The following is an 11,501-nucleotide window of genomic DNA, read 5'->3' on the forward strand; positions in this document are numbered from 1 at the left end:
TAATACTCTTATATAAATAACCATATAAACGAGTATAATAATTATTAGTATATAATATCATTGATTAGGTAAAATAATATTATGCAGATTATTTGTATAAATACTTCACAATTTACATTGTCCAATATACCTCGGACATTGTATACAATGCCCGGTCACTGTGTACAATGCCCGGGCATTGTATACATTACCCGAATTTTCCACTTTGCCCGTAACATATGTATATGGTAATATCGTAGATTAAGAAAATAGGTTGGAAATTAGGGGGATTAGACGAATCTAAAAAGTTAGCAATTACTATTGATTTATCAATATAAATAATTTGTAAAAATGATCCAAGTATAATAAATATTACAACTAACATGACGTACAGTTTTTATTTTTACAATCCATTTTTAAGGATTATGATGATCCTTATAGTATAAACATTTTAATAACTCAGAAACTACTCAGTACTCATTAGAATTTTGATTTAGATACATCTACATTTTCAAAAAGTATCCACTAAATAATTTTCAGCAAAAAAAGATGTATGTGGGGGGGGGGGGGGTTCTTTGAAAAATAGAAGTTTGTATCGCCACATTATACTCCTTAAGTAGTTCAAAAAATATCAGAAATTTGAAAATATGGTCTTTAGGTCTACTTAAGACTGCTAAAAATTAAAATTTGAATAAATGCACTATTAAAGGGAAAAATCGGGATGAGCAAGCTTAAAAAAATCACCCTGAATATATATGTGTGTGGGTGGGTGGGTGGGTGGGTGCATGTGTGTATAATAAATCTATACTAGTGCTCAAATGTTATTTTGGAATAAAAAATACAAATAATGATGACAATACAATCACAATATATAACAGCGTCAATACATCAATATATTTAAGGACCTGTAGACCTCACCGGCGTGAACGCTCCATTTGCAAAATAAACTCTTTGACGGAAATTGCTCGGCGCTACACAGTTGTCCGATGACGAAAAGCTCGGCCATAACGTGATCCGCGATCCGATGTCAGCTCCACCGAGTTCATTACAATGTGCGCATGGTGTTTTCCTCACTCTGTTTTTTTTCACAGAAATCGAAATTGAACAGTAAACGTGCGTATGTTAAGAAAACCTTAAAAAAAATACATAGGTATCCATCTATAATAGAAAATTGTTACACATATTCTGCCATTAAACCCACTATACAGTAAAGCACTACCGCGTTTCTATCACTCAAGGTACTGTGTTTACATAATATGTTCGTAAACATACGAGTAAAAATCGTTTGTCACGGTGATCAGTTTTTTTTAATGTGTAATATATTTCGTATTGTCGTTGTTGTTGTTGTTGTTGTTGTTTATGGACGAATACACGTTACCAAGCGACCGACTTACACGACCCTTATCCGTACATGATAATAATATACGAACCTCATTAACACAACTATGGAGATAACAATTTACACAGTAGTACCTCTATAAGCTGGAGAATGCAGCCTAATTTAATTAATAAGCCAAAAAAAAAAATTAAGTGTTTTTTAAGTTCATAATTTTGTAATTCAGTGCCTCGTGGTCACCATGGGATAGATGGTAAGAGTATAAAAATGTACTTAAAAAAATTAATATTCGTTTAGTAAATTTAAAAAATAATATTGGGAAGCGAACACAGGCGCCCGCAGTCAAATGTATTTCAAATAGTGAAAACAATTAATCAACATAATAAAAAGTATTAAAATTATAAGCGATCTTATGTATTCGGTATCAAAATTTAAAAATGCTAATACATTTGGGGTATCTACCGGTAAATCAATTTTAATTAGTTAAAAAAACTAGATTATTTTTCGCTGCATGGTAAAACTATATTCTTATCATAATATTATATTATATAATGTTTTTGGTGGACGCTGTTCTCATGTTACGACTTTAATGCTGAAAAAGTACAAATATGTTTGTCGCGTAACTTAAAATCGGTCAATATAATTCTATTTTGTTTATTTATTAATGTTTGGTTGCAATTTAAACTGTAAAGGGAAATAAATTACTCGAAATAGTTTAAAAAATAATCAATATATAACCTAATAACTATTTATTTAAATAATTGTTATTATATTTTGGTTGCCATGGCGACTGTAACGGCAAATCATTTAAAATTTTATATTGATATTTATAAATTATAATATGTTTTGGACTGGAGGATACCTACAACATAAAATTGTAAAATGTATATATTAAAATTAATTACCGTAAATAGCCTATGATGATATCTAACAAAATATTATTAATTTAATATAATAATTAATAACATTTATAACACAATGTATAAAATGAATTACATTTTAAAAATTAATATTAATTATATACGAGAATATAATATAGTTGTAGCATAAATAGTATAATGTGCAGGTACCAATATTATGATAAATGATATAATTAAAAATGAAAAATGAAAATATAAGAGTGTTTTGCATCTCCGGACTTTTTGTGGATAGTAAAAAAATGAGTGTGGACTTTTGGACCGATTACCCCCTCATGGTCATTTCCGAGAATGTTCTTTGAATTCTCTCGAAGCTGCTACACTGTCCACGACATTGATAAGCTACTACCACTGAGCCGCAAAGATAACACGGGAATCAAAAAATTTCGTATCATTCGTATATCTACTTCTAAAATATTGTTTAATAAATGATGATCATCGTGACAAAGTAATAAAGTATTAAAGTGCTTTGTGACTACTGACTAGTCTAGTTGCTGATGTTCTTGGTGTTTTGTATACGTTGAAATTTTATTGTGTTGCGCTTGTCCATAATACTTATATATTGTTTTCCCAAAGAAAGAAGGCTCAGGTCCGTTATTAACTGATCGATAGGAGTTAATCAATGTGGGAACTGGACTGGTGGATTGAAATTTAGAATAAATTATATTGTTATCATTGTACGATATTTGTTGTTGGACAGTTAAATGGAGTCGCCTGGTGAGTAACTGTAGTTTATGGGTACTGTTAAAATTAGACTTTTATCAAATTTGTATATTGGTATCTGATTTTAGAAGAAATAAACGGTCACAGCGAGGGCAAAGATGAAACAAAAGTAGTGGAATGTGCTGTGAAGGAAGAGACTTCTGAATGTACTGCCAAGGAGAAAATGACTGAAAGTGATGTAAAGGAGATAACGACTGAAAGTGCTGTGGAGGAGCAATCGACAGAATCTGCTGAAAAAGATGAAGCCAGTGATTTAATCCTTGAATCCCCGTCTGTTGAATTCACTATTATACACAACAAAGATAAATACACGGTTTCTATGCCAATATTGTCTACAATTGCGCAGCTTAAAGATAAACTGGTCGACATGATAGGCGTACCAAGCAAGATGCAAAAAATCATGATCAAGGGTTTGGCAAAAGACGATCAAACTCTAGAGTCTTTAAATGTCAGTTCCTCTTCCAAAATAATGGTAGTTGGTGCCAAATTACAAGATATTGTAGCTGTATCTGTAGCAAATGTTGAGGAGGTTTGTAAGAATTGTTTTTAAATTATTTCAGATTTATAGAACTTGTATTTTTCTTAGGAATCAGGTTCATCTAAATCGGGTTCATCAGTTAAAGAACCATTATGTAAGAAAAAGTTGCATCTAAAAGTGTTGGAGCGAGGTATACCCGATGATGCTTTGGTTGGGATTTTAAATATTAAGGTTTGTTTGTCTGTATTAATAATAAGTTTAATGAAATATGAATTTCTGATATAATGATATCTGAAAAAATAATTTTTCTATAATTTATTAAATTATTTTATTTAACATGTGTTAGAGATAATTTAATTTTCAAGACTGAAATAAAAATGCCACTTAGGTGATATTATCTAGGTTACCTATACTCTGTCTCAAATGAGATTAATCAGTTGGCTGACCAAATTTTATCAGTGCTCCGCTTCTCCCACCAATGACTTAGTGTGGCGATGTTAGCAGTAACGAGATCACATGATTCTCGACTTGCATCATTCACAATGCTCAAAAAGTGATTGTTCTCTTTTGAGACAGAGTATAGTTAAGTTTTTCTTTACTGAAAAAAAAAATTGAATTAAATTATTGTAATTTATTGTTAAATGGTTGATAACCACCATGTGATGAAAAAAAAATGCTCTTCACCTTCACTTGTAATTATGGTTATTATAAATCATAATATTTTGTATTTTAGGATCCATTACCACCACATCCTTTAAGTGGAATGCTTAATAAGCACGGGGGAAAAGTAAGACTGACATTTAAACTGGAAGTGGATCAACTTTGGATAGGTACTAAAGAACGAACCCAAAAGGTTGCTATGAATACAATCAGACATGTGGTTAGTGAACCAATCGAAGGACATGAAGAGTATCATATATTGGTAAGTCTGCTTATTTTATACTGTGAGTAGATATAAATAATAAATAAATTATATTATCTGTGCTTAATATCTGTACAGTATTAATGTATTATACTTAAAAACAAGTTGAAAGATTATAGATATGATTGATTTTGATTTCTAATGGGTATATTTTTAAAAAGCCTACTTTTTTTCTTTAACTTTCACAAAATATGTATTATCTAGTTTCAAATAACTATATAACAGATTTAAGCTTGCTCACAAAAACTTCATAAATTTACACCTGATTCTACTAACTACAAAGTATAGTAAAATTGTTTTAAGAAAAACCTTAGTATGATTTGAATTTTATTTACTATTCAATATTACATAATTGTCATTCAACTAGAACCAAGATATTTTAATTTAATTTTTTTTTATACTAAATAGTTCACACAATTTATGAATGAATACTATTTTCTCTAATAATTAATGCATTTTTTAGGAATATATTCTAGGTATAGATTATATTATACAATTTTAATAGCTAAATACAGTTTTAATCTACTTTTAAAATTTTTTAAAAATTAATTACAGTTATAGAGTTGAAATATTATTGTGGAAAGCTACTTATAAAATGTGAATGAATTATTTAATATTAATATTATCTTCTATATTTTAACTTTCAAGTACATATATGATAACTTTTCATTACTTAAAAATCAACAACTTGCTTGCCTACACAACAGTTATTTTATTTTTCCCATTCAAAATAGATTGTTTTACTGAAATGTACAGATTATACCCTCTTGAAGTTAGATCAGATATTTCCAGTCTTTATTGATTGGTAATAAATGATGGGTTGTATAATATATTTATATATGTAAATGTTTTTTTCATATTACAGGGTTTCCAGTTGGGAACAACAGAAGCATCTCGTTACTGGGTATACTGGGTACCAGCACAGTATGTAGACTCCATAAAAGAAGCTATATTCGGTGGTTGATCGTGTGTTGTTATGATTCTAGTCGATTTTTTTCCATACAACACATATTATTATATACATTCATTAAAAACAAATTATATATATATGAATGTTTAATTTAATTTTAACAGCTCAAAATTTTGCTTTCTATTATTATTCTTGAAAAACTTTCATACCAGATTGTATTTATAAAAAATATTTTGTTTTCCAATACTGTAAATTACAAATACACATTTCCAGAACGAATGATAAATATTTCGATAATGTATAAAATAAAAATCAAGTTCCTTGAAATAATAAATTGTGTATTTACGTTTACATAGTTTAAAACCAGTTAAGCGTATCATATTAAAATTTGAGCATTTATTTTACTCAATTTAATTATGATGTATTTTGTACAAGTAATATAAAAACTATAAGTTTTCTGATAAATTTTGTTTTTTTATCATATTATGTTCAGACATGCACAGGTTAATTAATCATGTTAGGTATTGATGTATACTTGAAGTGATACCAAAATTGTTCAAATATACTCAAATCAAAAAGATTAACATAGTATAATAATAAATAAGTTTCACACTACTTGAAATGTTGTATGTATTTGGTAGCAATAATAAACTACTCTCATGGATCAGATATACTCAACTCTTTAAAGAAAAAAAAGTTGTATAATGTTGAAAAACAGAACAATTATATCATTGAAAAATTGAAAACACAATAAATTATAATGAACTAATCACCAAATTACTTTATAATAATTATTACTTATGGATGATGTACTTATAATAATTATAATTTATATGACTCATTATGCTAACTCTGATATCAAAACTCTAGTTGGATATTTGATATTGTTAAATGAATTTTGAATTTTTGTCTATACAGAGTGAATATTGGTTTTAGTTCAATAGGTATAATAATATGATTTTTGTTTTTGTTTGAAATAGCCTAACAACATGAACATAGGCGTTAGGCAATATCGTACATCTCTAATGTTCATAAATACCTACACTAACGTAGAGAAGAAAAATTAGTTGCACTTATATGAGTTATATTTATTGAATAGCAAATACAGTGGAGCGTCGATTATCCGCACTACAAAATGTTTGTGTACAAATTTATTTTTAGTTTAATTTAATTTAGTTTTATCATTCGTTGTTCCTTTTATCGTGTACTATAAAGAATAATGTTATGTTATATTATGAAATAATAGTAGGTATTTTGGCCAATATAATACCGCAAACTTTGTATTTATTGTAAAAGTAGTTATGTACAAACTCATGTAAAGGTACTATAACAAAATAATCAACACTTAAGGTTTATCGGATACGAGTCGATTTGTATTGCTGGTATATTCTACATACAACTTGTTCAACGCTCAATTTTGCACACATGTATGCAAACTGTCAAACATTATATTATAAATTTACTCCTTGAAATTAATTTTATATGTTTCTTTACTAGCATGGTTGTAACATGGAATGTTTATTGGGGGCAAAATATATTTTATGTCTGCATAATCGAGGTGGTCTTGGTGGTTGGCTCTTAGGTATAAGTGTAAAACACAGAAGAAGCAATGAATATCGTACTAAGGATATTATAATTAGGGTTAGAATGTTTATGACCTTAAATTCACTAAACAATTAACATCTAGATGTTAAAGATAAAGTTTTAAAAAAAATACACATTTCATATTTTCTCATTTACATTATCTGTGAAACCTCAAACCAACTATATGGGTTTATATAATATTAAATTAGTTGGTGTTCAGTTATAGCTTTTCTGATTTACAATAGGTACAACTATTGTTCTTTCAACGAACTATGCATTTCTTAGTTTATTTCTTTCAAATTTGCATTTATTCATGACAATCAAAAATATGCAAAATAAAATTTAATGTATTTGATTCTAGGTCATACGAAACAAATTTATAACAAGGTCTGCAATGTGCACGATTAAAATAAAAGAATAAAAGTAAGCGCTTCTATTAGATAATACTAATTATTGTTGTGACACAACAGCAGAAGAAGAAATGGGCCAAAGGAAAATGTAAACAATTATTCAACAAAATTAATTTGATGATGAAGAGAGAAGTGACTTATTTTATTCTACATATTTTAGAAGAATGCTCCCTGATTTGCTTTCAAGCTCAATAACTGTGATCTTTGTGTATTAACTGTAACAATTTATTGAAGACAATAATTCAAATAATAACAAATTATTTATTTAATAATGTGTCAATAGTTTTATTTTTTTGTATACATAAAGTAGCTATTTTAAATATTTTTCTGACACGTATATTCTCTTACATATATAATGGTTTGTAATGAACAAAAAATGTCATCTTCGGCGATCAGAAAGAAACATATTTATGATGATATTGATTCTGTACCAAAATAGTACCTTAATGATATATTCTTATAGTGAATAAATATATATTATATATGTACTAATTGCTATGCATTTTTGATCGATCATTTTCACGTCAGGATTATATGACATAGTTTAATAACTTTATACATTATATGTATAGTTAATATTCAAATCAATTGCACCTATCTCGGTTATATGACAACACAGAAATTGAAAATACAAATGACAAGTGTGTTTGTTTATGAAAAATATTATTTATTTTTGTTAAAAAATTATTAGTTACAGATGTAAATAATTTGATGAATGAAATTGACAACATTATTGAAATCACAAAAGGTAATGTAAAAATAGTTGCTTGTGGTAGGTTAACCAACACACATTAAAACGAAAAAAAAAACAATATAATTATTTTTAAAGCTAAATGTCACACCGCCGTGTATTAATAATATTAGTAATTCACAAAGTGTGTCTGTATCAATTAATTGGAGTGAGCATAAAATATATATTTACAAAAGAAAATTGATGTTTTTACAACTGAAAGAATATTGAAGGAACATTGAACCATAGACTTAATACTTATAAATTATAAGCCTATGCACGGAACACTGTTGTTGGTTTAAGATCAAGGAACTTGAGGACATCATAATATAAATCAAATGGCGTTTACATGGAAAAATATGGTAAAAAAGAATTATTTTAAGTGTCAAATGTTCATCGTTAATAATTTAAAGGTGGCTGCAACACCATTCGCACTTTTGTCGATATATTGTTGTTCATCTGCAGTAACCACTTGTTAACAGATAATGGTAATGTAACAATATTGAGACATTTAATATGTCACATGTTATTACAGAGGAACAGTTTTTGTTACATGTTATCGAATCAAAAACAAAATATTGCAGGAGGACATTACATCAAAAACGAAGGTTGTATGCAGCCATTACACTGTACATTGACTTACAAATTTTTTGGCATTTATGATCATTTTCAAAAAGTAATAAAATAAATACCTACTAAATTGATTTCAGTTAAATTTCAATTAAATTACAATCAAAAATATATAGGTAATATTAAATACATGTACATTTGAAAATAATTAAGTTGAGCTTCAATTGTTCTTGACATAAATAAATATACATAAATATTAATAGAAAAGTATGAAAATATTGAGACCTTTAATTGAAAAATATTGTTATTATAAAGAATCACAGCCTAAAAATAAAACAAAACAAATAAACATCAAATGTTGTAATTATATAAATAAAAAAATGTTGAGTATTTAGATTATAGTAAAAAAATAATTAGCACACAACTCGTGTCTAGAAAAACGTGTTATACATAAAGTGTTACAAGTTATTAAACGTCAGCAAACCAAAACATTAAGGTAAAATATTACTTATAATTATAATATTATAGAAATAATGTTTTGTCTTAGTAACTTGTTACATCTCATCGTATAGTATAAGTAAAAAAAATATATTGTACCTCTAAAATGTAATAAATAAAAATTCACAGTAGAAAAATACACAATATATTTTTTTTTTATCCACACGCACACATACACACACATAAAAAAAATTTAACGGCAATATAGTTTGAGTGGGTAATTTTGGATCGTATTAAAATAGACCCACAGACTGTTTGATTTTCGTACGCTTCCATTTTGGCAGTTGTAGGAATTCGTTCTTGCTCATGTCTAATAAACCCTGCAAAAGACAATTAGACATAGATGCATCAGGTATATAAATGTATATCACAGGTGGCAAATAATTTCTCAAGTGTACATTTTTTCCCCGACGTGTTCAGTTGTAGAACTGTTGTAGTACTGTGTAATATTAATTATGGTAATTAATAGAGTAGTAAAAAAAAAAATGTATATTATTGTGTGTATGTATTGTATAAATTGTTCTCAGCTTAAAATACACTTAGACCACAAAGAATTAACTGATTTTGTTTATTAATTGTACATTGTCATGGACAAAATATATATTATAGGGATTAGGCCTTCCCCCAAGCACCCCTTTATCATATTAACGCTGCTCCCACCAACACACAAACGGTCAAGATGGTACTTGAATTCCTGTAAACTCGTTTTAGCATGTCTGATGTGACAGTATTTATACTCTATAGCTGTACTGCTCGTAGAGTCGACATGGTGGAAATATGGAATGAAAACAAAGCGACAACTGATCGTTGACTAAAGTCAATCTTAATTTATTAGTCTCTTCTAAATCTATGTATTCACATATTTTGTAATAACGCTTGAGACAAAAAGAAAAACCTGGAAAAACGATCGTGTTTTTTCTTTTTAAAATGTAAACGAAAAAGAGTTCATTCTATATGAAACGCGTTGTACCTTCTTATATTGTTAATGCTCCATTAACTAAGGGTTTTCAACGGTAAATTCAAAATATTCTTTGTTTTTACTTTAAATCAATATAATACATCCCTAAATGGCTAAATATTTAGTACCTACCTATTGTAGGCAAATGTAAATATCTATTCCAACATAAATGTATAATATTATCTACGGATAAGATTAACATTAATTACTCCACACCAACCAATACGCTTTGTAGTTTGTGTTATGTATCAAGAGAATGTACAATGTTCATGGGCTATAATTGGATTAAAATATTGTAGTTCTTGAAATATAATACCATGTAGAATGTAGATTGTGGGTCTTCGAATCTTCGAGGTTAGGTTAGGTTTAATATGGGTAGATCCAATCTCAATAATTGTTTTAAAGGAGCGCACAACACAATAAAATTGTTTTTCTCCAAATTAATATTTTCAGTTAAATTATTCTGTACAGATTTACCAAAATGATCCAATGAAAAAACCAATCATTTAAAAATATATACAGATAAAAATTGTGTGAAAAAGTGTCAATTGAACAACTTTTAAAAGTATTAGGTCAAACAGTGATCTGATATAGATATCTGGACTTAGATCCAGGAATTTTTCAAAGGGAGGGGGGGTCCAAATTTTTATAATGTGTAAAAATATTATACTATCAGTGGTATTTACACCTTATGCATTTTAAATTCTGTCAATCTACGGGGGGGATAAGCCCCCCCCCATGGGTACGCCTCTGTCTGGACTCATGGCCTAATGACGTCACATGATTTTTTTTATCAATAACTTCTTATGAATAATGTGAATAGAAACGAAGATACAATAATACCATCGATTTAATCTTAGAACTGAATGTAAGCTTAACTTTGAGACTAAAAAAAATTTGTGTGCACCTATAAATATTTATAGATAGGTTAATACTTCATAGTTTTTTTTCTAATTCTAAATTTAATACGCGAGCGATCGATAATTTGTTGTTAGTCGTTCAGTTAATGTTAATTTAATGGTGTATTCAAATTGTTTACATGAATAGTGAATTTACATAATAGTATCTTATTTACTTTTAGGTAGGTAGGTAATTATGAAATATGTTAAGAAAACGTAGTAAGTATTTCATTGGAAAGTATTTCAAGTCTAAAACGACAGAATCGGAATGGTGATTTTTGGGGTACTTATTATTCATTATTTATTAATTATTATATATTGTTATGTAAAGTTTACTTTAAACGAGGCCGGTGACAAGTAGAGCTCCAGTCTGGTGGGATCGACGCCGTCGGGTAGAGGCCTCTGGAGTAGCTGGGCAGCTGGATAGGATTCTTGTGTGATACGCGCCAACTCAATTTCGACAAGCTGCGTCTCGCCAGGCTTGTGGTTGTGCTGAAATCACAATGGAAACGTTTTTATCTTTGCCTAAATACTTATTATACAATAAAAGTTTAACACGTCTCGGGAGAGGTTTAAATATTTTTTAG

At 28.4% G+C, this 11,501-nt stretch overlaps 3 protein-coding genes across 7 annotated transcripts in view; 1 reads left to right on the forward strand and 2 right to left on the reverse strand.

Annotated features, from left to right (window-relative positions):
- LOC111030012 (B9 domain-containing protein 2-like) overlaps nt 1-2,198 on the reverse strand; it is a 23,293-nt gene extending 21,095 nt beyond the window's left edge. Inside the window, exon 1 of one of the 2 annotated variants that reach the window (XM_022309303.1) lies at nt 898-2,181. In XM_022309303.1, the coding sequence (XP_022164995.1) occupies nt 898-985 (88 nt within the window). In that variant the 5' untranslated portion in view covers nt 986-2,181. Of the gene's footprint in view, nt 1-897 lie in introns of both variants that reach the window. The other variant, XM_022309302.1, reaches the window with a different exon arrangement.
- Nucleotides 2,199-2,607: 409 nt separating this feature from the next.
- Nucleotides 2,608-5,595, forward strand: LOC111030053 (ubiquitin domain-containing protein UBFD1-like). The gene is made up of 5 exons (XM_022309372.1): nt 2,608-2,949; nt 3,024-3,484; nt 3,542-3,664; nt 4,167-4,355; nt 5,221-5,595. The coding sequence occupies exons 1-5, from the start codon at nt 2,937-2,939 to the stop codon at nt 5,317-5,319; spliced, it is 885 nt and encodes a 294-aa protein (XP_022165064.1). The 5' UTR covers nt 2,608-2,936; the 3' UTR covers nt 5,320-5,595.
- A 3,309-nt stretch (nt 5,596-8,904) lies between these two features.
- Nucleotides 8,905-11,501, reverse strand: part of LOC111030003 (supervillin) — a 31,873-nt gene continuing 29,276 nt past the window's right edge. For all 4 annotated transcript variants that reach the window (XM_022309287.1, XM_022309286.1, XM_022309283.1 and 1 more), the window contains 2 exons: nt 11,251-11,406; nt 8,905-9,377 (listed from right to left, as the gene is read on the reverse strand). In XM_022309287.1, coding sequence (XP_022164979.1) covers nt 9,291-9,377; nt 11,251-11,406 — 243 coding nt within the window. In that variant the 3' untranslated portion in view covers nt 8,905-9,290. The remainder of the gene's footprint in view (nt 9,378-11,250; nt 11,407-11,501) is intronic.

The sequence above is a fragment of the Myzus persicae genome, unplaced genomic scaffold, assembly GCF_001856785.1.
Source record: "Myzus persicae strain clone G006 unplaced genomic scaffold, MPER_G0061.0, whole genome shotgun sequence".
NCBI lineage: Eukaryota > Metazoa > Arthropoda > Insecta > Hemiptera > Aphididae > Myzus > Myzus persicae.

Excerpts from the sequence above, each read along its gene's own strand:
- LOC111030053 (XM_022309372.1), top strand. Across the intron at positions 3,485-3,541 it reads CTGTAGCAAATGTTGAGGAG|GAATCAGGTTCATCTAAATC; the intron begins GTTTGTAAGAAT and ends TATTTTTCTTAG. Across the intron at positions 4,356-5,220 it reads ATGAAGAGTATCATATATTG|GGTTTCCAGTTGGGAACAAC; the intron begins GTAAGTCTGCTT and ends TTCATATTACAG.